The sequence below is a fragment of the Lineus longissimus genome, chromosome 5, assembly GCF_910592395.1.
Source record: "Lineus longissimus chromosome 5, tnLinLong1.2, whole genome shotgun sequence".
Lineage (NCBI taxonomy): Eukaryota > Metazoa > Nemertea > Pilidiophora > Heteronemertea > Lineidae > Lineus > Lineus longissimus.
This window is the reverse complement of record NC_088312.1, coordinates 21253924-21269208: the sequence shown is the minus strand read 5'-3', so window position 1 is coordinate 21269208 and position 15285 is coordinate 21253924. Positions and strand designations below refer to the sequence as shown.

The following is a 15285-nucleotide window of genomic DNA, read 5'->3' as shown; positions in this document are numbered from 1 at the left end:
TATTAGAGTAGCTTTCATGCAGTGAAACTGTGCAGAACATCTTGGCATACTTGACAGTAATTGTTTATGTTTAACTTGCCTCGGATACTGCTCTAAGTATCCATTACTATTTTTGTATTATCAAGAAATAAAGTTTTTAATAAGTTTTACCTGATTCTTATCTCAATTCCTGCTGGCCAGTTGGGTTCGAACACCAGCCTTGTCGCAATTGTGTCCTTTGCAGGTCAAACTGGAGTGGTGCACTGAATCAGGAGCTTGTGGATACTCTAGTGAATAAATGGACTCTGTTGTCATGAAGGCAGTATTTCAGATGTGACTTGCTTACCGAGTCGTCTTCATGCCTCAAGGGCACCATCTTAACCCTCATTGTATTGACATTGCTCAGTTTCCAGACAACGCGGGTCAATATGGTGGAAGCCGCTGGAAGTTCAGAATGAAAGGGCATATGAGGCAGCTTCTCTGTTAATGTTTCCCCATGTCAGACCAAGCTGCTCCATCTCCTCTACCATATGGTGCCTAGGTCTCTCTGGATGACCTTGGTTTCTTTTCTCGCCAGCTTTCCATCGGAATGCTCGCCTTGGGAGAGGGCCCGGTCGCACTCAGCACACATGCCCAAGCCATCTCCAGCGACGTCTTTGAACCCTATTGGCGATTGGTGTGCACCCTGTTCTTTGGAGTTGGTCCAAGTCACTGATCCTATTGGGTCAAAAGATACTGTAGATTCTTGCAAGACATTTGTTTTGAAAGGTGTCCAGGCATTGTGTGAGTCGGTACTGTATGGTAGAGGAGGTGGAGCTGGTCAAATGTGAAACAGAAACAAAATTGGAAGTTTTGTTGATCTGCTTGCATGCCAATTGGAATGGGAGCAATTCAAGAAGGTGTCCCCTTCAGACATGGGGAGGTGAAAGTGGGGCTGTATTTGGATGTTCAGTTTTCGTATTGCAGTTGGAAATCCTTCTGGTGACAGAAATAAGACACCTGATCACAATGTTTCACATGTGTCCAGCTATTTACTGGCCACATCTAAAGATAGTGTAATGGAATCGGGGAGGCTGACCACTGCCATCATTGCAAACTGATTTCTAAGACTTTACTCGTGTTTATCCCAATTTCTACCACAACCCTCTACTAGAGATACCAGAGAATGACACCACCAACATCTAGTGACACCAAAGGAAGGTTCACAACAAAATAAACACTCGAAAAAATAATTATTATGCAACAAAAGAAGTTTATTAGGATACTACTCAACTTATTGATAACATGTGATATATGAAAAGAGAATGTGACGTGTGACTGTATTGTCTTCTTCAGATCTTGCACTTAAATAATTGTAGTAAGGGGAAGAGACATGCTAGAAAGACAATTGAAGCACTGATCGTTGGGCTGTGTATCCGTGGACTATTCACTGGTTGAGATGATCCCTGTTCCAAGTTTGCTTGTGACGCGCCACACACAAAATCAGCCTTTGTTTGGCTTATTCGAAGTTCGCATTGGTTGTACAAGAGAACAAGGGAAAAAATGTCACAAATACATAAGTTCAGAGTCTATGGATAGACAACCTTTAACACCACAAGTCACTTCTTCAAAGGGCTTCTGGTGTTATGTAACACACAAACTGTAAACCTGAGCTGGGTTCAAAACAGGAAAATAATTTTAAGGTTTGCAGTTGGTGCTTCAATGTGCATGTCAAAGTCCTTTTTGGGGGGATTTTGTGGTACATAAATGTGAATTTTGTGTCATTTATTCTTTCTTATAGTTATACCCCTTTATAATCATTATTCTTTGCTGGTTTTCGTTTTGTAGAAATATTCTAAGTAACATTATGTTGTACATGATTATGAGTAGTAACAGCCATGAATACTTGGACAGAAAATAATTCATAATGCATAAAAACAACATGGACATGATAAGATAAAAATATCTGCATACACTTTCTTTTACAATTTAGAAAGCTTGTTGAAAAGAATCCACGACAGCATGTCCCAGAGAAGACCAGGCGATTTCGACAAAAATATTTGACACAAGCCATAAGAATGTGAATAATGAAAATCTACTTGGGCCACAGGCACTCTTTTGGGACATACTGTAGCAATATTCACCATAAAACACAATACACTATGAAGTATTAGCCTTCCAGTCAAATGAAAGAAGCGTTTCATAACGAACCAGCAGATGGCAGTTAGTAAGTAACAAACAATAGCATTAAACTGCTAGGCATTTAAAAAAGGCCACTGGCAGGGTTAAAATTGTATTCTCTTCCACAGGTTTTCATCATTCAAATTGATACAGAAATTATTCATGCTTGTTCATTTTTGAGATATGCGAAAAATTCTAAAAAATTAATTTCGCAATTTTCATTGTTGCATATTCAGTGATATTACAAAGTTCATCGTGCATATTTGCAAAAAGAAATGCTCGTGAAATTCTGCATCATCAGATCTTATTTAGTTTGAACCATAACCGACTGTGTTACACAGTTTACATTCAAAGAAAAACCTAGTGCCAATAATGTTTTATTAACAGGAAATAATGCCCTCTTCTCTCTACATGTACCTATGTTGTCAGACATCGAAAGAAATACATGAAAACACAAAATGATCTTGATTCAGTCAGCTGAACTGGGTCGATATAACACTGACTGACCAAAATGAAAGACAAAGTGAACCAAATGAGTATTTTAAAAATACAGGACTACACATGAAGAGTTGAGATGAAAAAGCCACTACCGTAAATCCACTTCAGGTCTTTTCAAGTGAATGCAACTTTTCTGCTGTTGCTCCAAGGCAGACGTTACATAGAGCTTCACGCTTCACTCCTCACGCATCATGCTTCACGGTTCACTCGTGAACCGAAGAATTAACAAGGTATTTCAATGAGCCCTGTGACATAGGAAAAAATGAGGGCCTCAGTTGAAATGCCTTGGAAATTCTTCGGTTCACGAGTGAACCGTGAAGCATGAGGCGTGAGGAGTGAAGCTCTATGTAACGTCTGCCTAATGGTTTTTCTATTAAATACGACATCTTATTTAATGAATTTCAATGGGACTTTGCACGTTTGTGAGAAAAAGCTTTTTGGCATTCTGTTCAAGGGTACAGTGAGCTTTATTTCACCAAAATTATTGCAATGTTTTTCAAAATGGATTATAGCGACATTTTCATCTTAACTTTTCCATATTTTACTAAGTTCATCGTCTAATGTAGTCTTTATAAGGCGTCAATAAAATTACTTGAATTTGACTTCTATAACCAAGTGCGACCACTGATATGCCAAGCAGATAGAACTTTCATGCTACAGCATCATTATAAATTACAATTAACATACAATTTTGAAATTAAGAGCAAAATTTCCAAAATTTGTTGGTCCCAACATGGGACAATTTGATCTTCAAATCTACGAGTATGAATATTTGCTTCTGAACACCACTTTTTACCAGACGATATTTTCTAATCTACAACCCTGGTTTGATCAACTGTATCAGCCAAATTACTATGGTCAAAGTTGCCAGTTTTGTTAAGTTCCTTAGATTACAACTGCCCTTATACAGCACATAAGTTATCATTGAACACATTTCAAATATCGCAACAATGGTGGATGATAGATATTATTCTGTTGCTGAAGGTTATAAAATGCCTTATTGCTCGAAGAAAAAGTATTTTATTATCATCCAATAGGTGGCGGTGATGATCAACTTGGTCAAACCACTCAAGTACATGTGCAGTGCATTTGCAACAATGTGATATAAGAAATTTTTTGGAACATTCTGCAACTTTTCCACCAGAGAACTTCAGTTCAACTTCTAGTCCTCTTGTAATCAAAACCCCATTTCAACCCCGTTCATAATTAGCAAAACGATGTGATTTATTTATGCAGGCACCAATCTGGCAGTCTATCAACTAACACTGTAAATCACATTTAAACAGTAGGCACATGACAATGCAATTTTAAGCTTTTAAACCGGTCATCCTAAATTGCGTCAAATGACGACCAGTGGCGTCCAACACGAAATAATAGGGTGTATATGGTTAAAAATGTTTTCAAGCTCCTAAAATACTTTCAATAAACAAGATTTAGAAGTTTGGTGGAGTTTGCAAACCTAGTTTTTGAATAATCATCCATCATCTCCATGTGCCAACCTGATGCCAGATCCCGATTCCGCTTTTTCTGTAAACCCAAGGAACAGCAGCTAAAACCAACATGGCGTCCAGTACTTTTGCTGGACGCATACCAAGATCGTTTTCTGGTGATGATTATTCAAAAACTAGGTTTGCAAACTCCACCAAACTTCTAAATCTTGTTTATTGAAAGTATTTTAGGAGCTTGAAAACATTTTTAACCATATACACCCTATTATTTCGCGTTGGACGCCACTGGTCGCCACTGGACGCAAAATAGGATGACCCTTTTAAACAAATAACATGAATAGCTCAAAGCCGACAACAGTGGGCAACATTCTGCAGACAATCTTAAAGCGGGTTACAAAGATGACAAAACAAAGGTAAACTGAAAATTGAAAAGTTGGTTTTACTTTTTGACGCATCCGTCATGTAGGAATTTTTTAACCACCTTCACCCTGAAGTATTTTAATGGCAAGAAAAGAATAAGTGATTGTGATATTTGTGATACATCCTGTACCAATACATAACAGAGATCCCGTCTCAAGAGTAATTCACTCTCATCTATAAATATATTTTGAACCTTCACATAACACTTCGTGGTTTTGAAATCTGATAGGCATTCATCTTAAACTGGGCATGTCTTCATATCATGATCACACTCACAATGCCTGCACCATACAAAACAGTTTCTAGGTCCGAGCTCCCAAAAACATTGAGAAATCACTTTCAATGATCCGGACATGGAAAAATTGTAAGAGAAGTCTATCACTTGTGACAAGCTAAATGGCAGAGAATCTGGCAATGTTTTTCTCCATGCGATACCAAAAAGTTTAAAATTTCACAGGTCTTAGAGCTAGCTCAGCTGTAAGAATTCCTTCCAGCTTCAATGTTCACTGGTTAGTTCAGCTGAGTTTTTCACCATCAACCACTTTGGTACGGTAGTCCTTTCGAACCAATGCGAGGATGAAACAAATTTTTTCCACAAATCAGAAAAGTACACTTGATTGTGACGTCCTATGATTCTGCGACACAAGCGTCAATTTCAGAGCAATAAATAAAGCAGATTTGTACTTGTTCTACCGAATCACGAATGTTCCTCCATCTGAGACTAAATCCCGAATGTTCCATCTTTCACCATTCTATAAACTAAGCAGATCTTCTAAAGATTTTTGCCGTGAGAATTCCTCTCGACTTTTCTTGCCATCGAGGAACATGTGTACGTCTGCGTCAATGTCTATTTCTCTCAGATCTGTGCTAAACACGTACGTGTCATCTCGAGTACCCCACGCAGAACTTGAAAAACTATCACCCTCGTCGTCGAAACTCTGGAAGAAGAAGAATTCATATAGGTCAATAGGTGAGAAATTACCCAATGAGTTCTTTTATCCAAACGGCTTCAACAGATCTCTGTGTAAAGATTATCATGGGACTAATTTTGCAATCTATGATTTTTCCTTACTTAGCAAAGTTTTCATCATTTTCTCCAATACTAGAGTAGGGTAGACTGATTTCCAATAGATGGCAGCACCAGAAATCAAATTTAACTTTTCTCAGTAAAGAGATTTTTACAGTAGCGCTAAGCACACAAGCGATTTACGTCGCTGTGGCCTGCGATTATAATCATGAGAGCAGGTCACAGCATTTGAATTGCTCATATGCGGGGCACTTCAGAGTGTTGAACCCACAACTTCCGGCAGCTCCAACCATTTTGATCCAACCTACTTACCACCCAGTTTTTACGAGCTGAACTCATGTCCGTTCGATTTCCATTTTGAAGACTACTACTGTGACTACTACTACTGGCACTGGGAGACGCTATGGCTGGGATCGGACGATTATTGCTGGCACGCGGGCTGTTGATATTTATCAAACCTGGAAGGGGAAAACACACATTTGATACAGGAATACAGTATCAAAGACAAAGATTAGTCGCTTTTGACAGATTTAGGACATCATCTGGTTGACTACAACTATCTATTTAGGTGTTTTCGCAGCAATTCTGAAACGCCATAAATAGCAGTGCTTGGTCAAGAGACGGGGATTTCAACACCTAATGATGTCATAGTCACGACCACCAATCAACATACCTTCTGCTCCATGCGACGACCCAACAGGCATCGATAATAAATCGGCAGTCTGACCGTTATGCTGGCCGTTTGTCTGCGGCAAACTCGTCTGACGTGACGGACTCATTGAAACATGATGCGATGGACTATCAGCTGTCCGACATGACACGAGGGAGAAGCTTTGCTTCTTCTGAAAGATGAGAATTAACAGTATCATCTTTTACAAAAAACAAAGTCGAAGTTGAAGCCATAAACTACTGACTTTGCTATGATATTTCTGCAATCACAGCACCCCACAAAATTCGCAAAAAAACCCACCATGCACGGTAAGTGTTTTAAAGTTAAATCCATATCAACCATTTTAAAATTGTCTTCTGAGCAGGAAATGCTTTGAAGTTCTATGCCGTTCGTTTTTTAAATTTGGGCACCTACTCCCATTGCATACCTTTTCTTTGTTCTGTCCATCTTTCCACTGTTTCAACTTGGAGTCTTCGTATTTTTCAAAGGCAAGGTTGAAGGCTTGTGCCACAGTCAGAGTGACTGCTTGGGCCTAAAAGAGGAACAGACTGGATTAGACATTGGCACCCTTCAGACAAATGAAGCTGTTAAACGCAGCAAGTACAAGCTTTCCCCCTCCCAGTTAATCGTGTGCCTTGTGGCATGGTCCGTACAGCAGACTTTCGTATGACTCAGACTGTCACTGCCTACCAGCTAAGGATCAGCTGATTTCCAGGTCAGATTATATTTCCAGCTCTAATTGTGCAGCTGCAAAAACAACCTAACCTCAGGTGACAACAAGGTGTCAGAGCATGGATATCTAAATGTCATCTATACCTAAGTGTACTCTATAGTGTATATTAAAAGTTGCTTTCCTATTAAACTACTATTGCCAACTACTGCTTTGTTGTTCATGTAATATCAAAATCAATGGTTTAAACCTGTCCCAGGGTCGGCAGGGAGTCAAGTTATGGTGCCAATCCCTAACGATCTCCCTTCAATTCTAATTCACACTTAATGATCATGGAATCGAACAGCCCACCCCAATCGATGCGAGCCAATCCAAACGACAAAAGATGCAAAGCAACCCATTCTGAATACACAACAGAGATCTAGGGTTATGGAGACGAAGGCCAGGTGTTCACATCATGACTAGTGCTGTAGTTTCTGTGGTTTTGTAATGGCTGTACTCTTAAAAGCAGTTGATATTGACGAGGGGTCCACTTTCAACAGTTGCGTTTGAAGCATTTAGAACCAGGGTTGATGCAGTGGGAATGTTTGCAGGCTTATTTATTGGGTTTCCATCCGACTATCGCGGCATCCCGAAACAGACCATTCCTCTTCAATAAGCAATCAAAACCTACCGATATCACCATTCCTTGGCATCATTTTTGTTATGATACAATAAATTTTGGGAAAACATACGCATTTTTAATTTCTTTTTTCACCAGCCAAGTAAGTTTTTACGGTTTACTGTCTTCTACAACATATACCTACCATCTTTTTCTTGGCACAAAGATACGCATGGCATTCCATGGTTTCATTTATCGTGTTCCTGGCAATGAAGGCAAACACCTTCTCGTGAAGGCTGTCGGCTGTGCAGAATCGAATCCTGAATTGAGACATATGAGTTATTTCAGAGTGATAGATTGCTATTGATAACCTGATTGTAGTAATTGCTTCAGATCGAATGGCTATTAGGACATGGATGCCAATGCCAGGCATCAAGTTTTGAAATAAACAAGATGTTTCCTGCTAAACACCTGCGACAATGGCAGTAGCGAAGAAGCATGACAGCAGCAACTCAGACATCATTATTTACAAGTGACGATTTTAGCGGTGGCATCAGCAGGGTCAAGGTCATGGACGCCGTCACTGTACATTCCTACAGGTCGGGCACACACACACAGCAGAAGGGAGAGTGTTACTCCTGCCTCTAATTATTCCTCACCTATCGATAGTTAAGTCCATCTCGGACCGCTTTGTGATCAGGTCCACCATTTTGATGCCACTTGGGCTGACCACCAGCGCCACCTTCTTCAGTTTCCGGTTCTGTGACTTGGCCTGTGAGAAAGAGAAACAATGGAAAACATAAGACATTTCTCAGATGAAAATGTCTTAATTAGGCAATCAATCGCCAAAAAAATATTGTGTTTCACAGAAGAAAGTACAGTGGAACCTCCCTTAGTGAACACCTCTCTATTAAGGACACTAGTTTTGGACCCAAATTGGTTGTTTCCATTCAATTTGACCTCTCTAATCAGGACACCTCAGTCACGAGGGTGTCCTTGATAGAGAGGTTTTATTGTTCTACTCTCAATTACCCCTGTCTAAACCATGTTTACCCTACAACTACAAAACTCAAAGTTCAATTTTCATAAATGCCCAGTGAAAAATCTACCTGTTCTGGAGCAAAAAACACCCTATTATTCAATATTACTAGTCGACCACCAACCAGGTCAAATTGACAAATCATGGAAGACTTAATAAGGAGATAATGAAAACATCCTCTGACCTGGTACAGAGTTGAATGATATATATACGTATGAATTATGAATGAACAAGCCTATTTTTGTGCATAATGTACCAATAACTATAATTGCATTCTATTACATGGAACACTGGTATTCTGTATGACCATGAATATGTAAAATGTACCAGGCAAAATCAGAGAAGGCAGCAAAGGTTTAAGGCACATGCTCGCTCCACCCTTGGGGCCTCAATTGGCCCCAAAACCCGGTTTGTATCTATTGTACATGGTAACATTATGGAAAATGATTTAAAACATAATGGAAAATGATGGAAAACATAATGGAAAATGGTGGAAAACATAATGGAAAATGGTGGATAACATCATGGAAAATGATGGAAAACAAAACTATCAACTTGCAGTAAATACTACTGCTAGGGCACTGGCATAACAAAGGGACAGGGTTTATTTATTGCAATCGGACAAAGCCACCCAGGGTAGTTCACGCTATTGACAAGCAGATTGACGACTCAATAGATGACCACCAAGAGAGTGACATTATCAATCATAACAAAATAGAACGGACCTCTATTCATAACTGTCTGATTGTCATGGTCCATATGGATCCTGCACTGGGTTATACACAAATCCACTATTAGAACATCCATGCGCTCGCAGCATGACCGGCTGAAATAACCCAAGAGACGTCATGGCAGCCAGGCTATTTTAGAGCATCAACAATGGTTGATGCATCAATGTGGAAAGATCGCACCTGAGCCGCAATGATATCGGCAGTAACAGTTACAAAGTATTGATAAAACGTAATGGAAAAATACTTGGGATTGGACTTTTAAGAATGATGATGAGCTGCATAGTACACCCCCCCCCCCCCCCCCCCATTCCCCCTCTCATACAGGTTTTATGGAACAGAGATTCGCCTCTGTAGTTGGGAGAGGTTTCCAGTGGATGTTTGGTCATATAAGATAATCAGTGCACAACCATTTCTAAGCTTCACTACATTCCCATCACGCTGGAAAGATACTTGGAACTTGACATTATTTGGCATAAATCAGCTGCAAAGCACGGCCAACATGAATAAACGGGTTATAAATGGATACAATGTGATAGCAGCAGGCATGCCAGGCACCTGACTAAATTATCATAATTTTCAAGCACAAACGTGTGTTCCAATTTATGTCAATGGTGTAATGAAAAGCCCCAATGACGAATTATGCAAAATGGGATGACTTTATTGGCTACACATCAGATGCGAATGCTAACTGTTGCAGATTGCTCAAATTCAGAAGCTTCAAGTCGTCACCAGTCACTCATTTTATAGAATCTTTAGAATGACTAGCAAATTACCCATCATGCAGGCAGGTCGAAGTGGGCGAGACCTTGAATTGCTTGAATTCATGGATTAAGTTCAAACTAACGGCCTTAACCGAAAAACCACATTGATCGGACATGAATACACAAATGACAAACGACTAGCCCACTAGACACAGCTGACTAATTGCCCAACCTCTGTTTACCAAAATATTTGCATTCGGAATCAGATAGGCTTGAAATACATTGTACCACTCAGGCCCCATGGAAATAAAGTAGAAAACAAGTGAGGCAAAGCACGCCATTCAAAGGGCAGGAATCCCATGAATTTTTCTCGTGGAGGGCTATAGAATGCAGAATAGATTATTACCAGCTACAATCACAATCTACAACCAGGACAAGTTAACAGTTTACTTTCTAAGTGTCCAAGGTCATAAATTTGCATAGTTCTAGGTTGTTCGCCAACCTGGTGTCGTGTAAAGGGTTAACTACTGATCGCACCAACCAGCTGATCTGTACTAAGGACCTTTTAGCATATTTTCGTTGTCCTGGACAACACAACCATTGCCCATCAAAATCAATGTCAATGAAGAGCAGTCATGAATGGTAGCCTGTAGTTTGGTGGATGAATTGCACCGTTGTGAAGCATACATCTGGGTTTGGAGAATATCACATTATCAGAGAGGCAAGGAATAGTAATGGATGTGCAAAGTGCAGTGACAATGCAATCGTACAAATGTATGGAAACTTGCAATCGGTCAACAATTTTTTTTGAATGACACTCTTTTTTGAACATGTCGGTTCCTAAGCAGTGCTCTTCTAAAATGTGTCTACTGACAGTCATGTTCAAATCAGCAAGGGAAGACACTGAAATAGAATACCCACCATCGACACGACCCGCTTCACGGCCCCCGAACTTGTTCCCTCTCCATAGCTGTCGCCTTCCTTAGTGAGCTCCTCGACTAGCGTTGACCCGAGGTACTTGAGATAGAACGTCACGCCCTCTTTGATCGGCTCCTTATTCTCACCCCAACCTTCACCGAGTTCTGAAATGACATCAAGGATGAATGCATGAGAAGGATACTTGAGATGTTCATCTGGGACTAACCTTTTAAAACACAAACCAGCTTCTAAAATTGTCACTTGTGAAATAGGTGTATGTACTCATCAGCAACTACCGAACTTTAGTGCAAACACACAACTGATGACGACATTGATAACAAAAACTACTTATGCAAAATTCTTTTATTCTTTTACCTAAAAGGCTTTATGCTACAAACTAATTTAAAAGACGATTCAATTTCAAATGTTGAAATCAGCCTGAGAAGGAGATGCAGGGGATGCTGACTTTTTTGTGACCCGTTTTGAAAACAACAATAACCAAATTTTTTTAAAGGTTTAGGAATACCTATGTTTTTCTTCGGTTTTACCAGACTTTTTCATAATTGTTTTTCATCGAATATAATCCTTAAGTTCCAGACAGAAAATTATGGATTATATTCTATATGCATTTATAAATCAAACAAACAAACCACAGATTTTTAAAAATCATGATCACGTTCTTCCCAGCTGGAACCCGGGTGGCGTGATTCAAAATGGCCTGTTGTCTCCAAGGCACTGAATGAAAATATTATGAAAAGCCAAACCTCATAAATATTATTGAGATCACCATAATGGGATAAAGAGCAAAGAAAAGTTTGGGCAGCGTTCTAACTGAATTTGGGTGTATTGTTTTCATAGTCCGCTATTGAGTGACCTGTGGCACGGATTTAGAGCAGCACAGCAAACCCGCTATTAAATCGGGACAAAATTCGAAGCCAACATCTAGATAATTGCCTTTTATTCAGAGAGACACTGATTACTTGTTGATCAAATTGTAGTAGTTCAAGTTTTAGGCAAAACTGAATTGTAGCTTCAGACTGAAAATGCATCCATACTTGGGCTGAACTGTCATCCGAAGAAAGACATCTGAAGTCCTGACAGTTTAGGGAGGTTTTCTTTAAATGCCAGGTATCAAAGATTATTGGGTCAGGAATGCCGTTTATAAGTTCATAGTAAAATAACTTGACCCACAAATCGGTCAATCGGCATAAAATTGAATGGAATTGGTAGTTTGATTGATAATGAAAAATTGACTTTTCGGCATTGTTAAGTACTTTTGATACGGTCATAAATATAGACACATGTACATGTAGTACTCATGTTGTTAAATAACTTGAATGGAATGTACATACACAACCGGCATGATAATGATATGGGCATTGATATGGTGTGGGAAATGTGACATGTTCTTGTATTAATGACCTTACATGTACATCAGCGATCATACACTTCTGAAACATGTAAAGAATCACAACCAACTCAAAAACAAGATAGGCCGATCTCAAAAGCTTGGTGGTCAAGATGATGCAATTTATAATTGAGTTGTTTGTCCCCTCGGTGCGAATTACACAAGAATACTTCAAAACCTGGTGTGTGGTAGCCTAATTACATGCTTTATGCAACCAAATGTCTTGTTCATAAAAGAGTGCCAAGAGACATTGTTTCAATTTCGAACATTGACCACATGTCCTGTCAGTGTACCCTGGATGCCGGCAGCAGTTCAGACTTTGACCTGATCACTTGATCACCTCATCCCATCAGAATATTGACAGACTGAAACTGGATACCATGAATGGATTCTGTTTAAATTATTGTGTTTTTATTAGGTTGGGATTACCTTATTAGCATTAGGAGTCTAATTATGGCAGCTCTTAAATACTGTGCAAAACATGGACTTTGGACAGTCGGGACAATTTCCAAACTTGGCTGAGTTTCCATGACATACTTTTTTCCTAGCCTATAATGACATCAGGGATTCAGACTGTATGGCATGTCTGGTGCTACAGCTCACTCACAACGCTTCCAACTAAATACTTTTTTTGAACTGCATAACCCATCCACATCCAAGGTACATGTGCACATTAACCAGCTTTGCAAAGTCATGCACTTTATTGAGAAAAGTCTTTCGCTCTGATGGACATTCAGCCAAGGCAGCATGACCAAGTCTAAATAGAGGACCAAAATGGATTTACGCATAGAAGATCTACATATTCTTATAAATGCCCCTGAAGGAAGTTCCGGTATCCAATGCATGTGTAATCTTGACAAATTAGGGCTTCCGCTCTGTGCATGAGATATGGAGGCCAATGCGAGCAGAGACCTTGGTAATTTAAGATGGTATGTGTGGTGGGTCTTTAATACGCTTGACACAATTCTATTTGACAGGTACAATGCATGTGGGCCTCCAGTATGACGGGAATGTTAGCAAAAGCCATTAGAAGTACGATGTATAGGCCTGCATAGCCCTTCTTTTGCCAACATTGGGTTTACACTTGAAACATTTACAAGTACCCTACCTGAAATGTTGTGTAGGTAGACAGAGTAGGGCTTGTATTGACATTCTGAACATGAAATATGTACACCTGCAGGTACAAAATGTAACAAATCACAGAGCTCTACATAGATGGGTACAGGAGGTATAGGCCTACACTGTGTTACTTGTTAGTAAGTCCTGCATACAGGCCTTACTGATCAGATGAGACCTGAATGGGAACTACAGAAGGGAATAACTCAGAACTGGATGAGTTTGCAAGAAGAGTGCCTTTGACATTCTAATCTAGTGATATTGAGCAGACAAATTAAGTACTCCTTCAGGAATTTGGTGCTGGTCATGGCGGTGATGGGGCTGGGGGTGGGAGCTCGGCGGGCCCTCAGCGACCCAGACAAGAATAGGTTTGAAAGCAAACTATTAACAGAGAACGCAGCCAACATCAACCTAAATAAATGAATCAATTCCAAATGAACTTACTAATATGGGAAGAAGGTTGACCTGATGAACGTCCAAAACGCATTTTGAAGTGATCTGTTGAGTTAGTGTTCCCAATTTCAATCAAAATAAACCAAGTTTTGTTGACTGTCCAGTGCCAGTGCAGTCTCAGCTGTGAAGTGGTTGTCGACGAGATTTACATATCTATACCACAATTTGGATCTGATGTTTAAGATTGAGACTATCACGTGAGGCCCATTCACAAATCATGAAGGGCAACATGAACTCTTGGCTCAAAAAAATTCTAAAGAAATAATATGCTTAATTTGGGATTAACAGTAGGGCGCCTGGGCTTAAGCCTATCAGACGGCAGGATATTTTTAGGAAAAATAATATCTCATAGAAATTATAAAAGGAGAATCATGTGGTTTCAAACAGCAACAATCCAATATGTAGTCATAGAGTTAAATAGGCCCCAGGCCTACACCAAATTATTTTGTTATTCATCATACATAAATAGGGCCAAATAGCAGGTGTAATCATGTGTGCAGCAAGTGATATGAGCATGCACAAATCGGTGTCAGTGAAGTAACACTAACACTAACAGTAATGTTTTTGCACGATAGTGAGAAGATTGAGCATTACATCCCAACGTTTTGATGGGAATTAACGTCATGACTTAAATGCCAATATAAGTTATAACGCATAAGAGGAGTTACAATATAGCACAACGCTAAAGGGGACGTGACCTCAGCCCAGGAGCATGAGGGAAGCCAACACAAAACCTGTGTCGAATAATAAATACCAACTATGAATTTGTGCTCACTTTTTTCTCCTCATGCGAGCACAAATTCGTACAAGCATTTTTTCGATAGAGGTTTTGACTAGCACCACACGCTTCTGTGAACTTGACACTGACACTACTGACACTAGTGACACTGAGTGATAGTGAGGTTGAGAGGCCACCACATCGACCATGTTTCCTCTAGAACTCTTTTTCAAACAACTTAGTACTTACTCTTGTGATTCGACCGTCCAAATGGTATTTTAAATCCCTCTGAACGTGACTTTACCGTTCTTAGAATAGAGGCCATGCCTGCAAAACACACCAGCTGGCAAAATTCTTTCCTAGAAGCTCTGAGTAGGCCACAATTGGCCTAACAAAAGTTGGCACTTATCCACATAATGCACAGCACAGCACACCATGCATTTTTTGCATGGAAAGCAGTGTCAGGACGCACCCTCCTCTTCAATTGCTGCAAAAAACAATTAATCCTCCACAATTTCTAACCAGCGTCGGTGATTATGATCAGTAGTAATAAAATATTCTTTCTAGACAGTCTATGTGATTATATTCGCACTTCTTTTGGAGAAATCGGAGTTTATCTTCGCGCTGACAGTGACTGATCGACAAATTTGAGTCAGGCCACAAACACTCTGAGGCGGAAGTGATGTCATGGGTGTATGGTCTAATGTTTACAACACTGACAGTTCAAG

At 39.8% G+C, this 15285-nt stretch overlaps 2 protein-coding genes across 2 annotated transcripts in view; one reads left to right on the top strand and one right to left on the bottom strand.

Moving 5' to 3' along the window:
- LOC135487533 (intersectin-1-like) overlaps window positions 1–15285 on the top strand; it is a 148243-nt gene that overhangs the window by 119383 nt on the left and 13575 nt on the right. The gene's annotated exons all lie outside the window — the stretch shown is intronic.
- Window positions 4354–15216, bottom strand: LOC135488032 (low density lipoprotein receptor adapter protein 1-B-like). Its single transcript, XM_064772401.1, has 8 exons — window positions 14807–15216; window positions 10866–11026; window positions 8133–8245; window positions 7679–7793; window positions 6630–6734; window positions 6206–6374; window positions 5845–5990; window positions 4354–5443 (listed from the first exon to the last, which is right to left on the bottom strand). Exons 1-8 carry the CDS (start codon window positions 14880–14882, stop codon window positions 5258–5260), a joined length of 1071 nt encoding a protein of 356 aa, XP_064628471.1. The 5' UTR covers window positions 14883–15216; the 3' UTR covers window positions 4354–5257.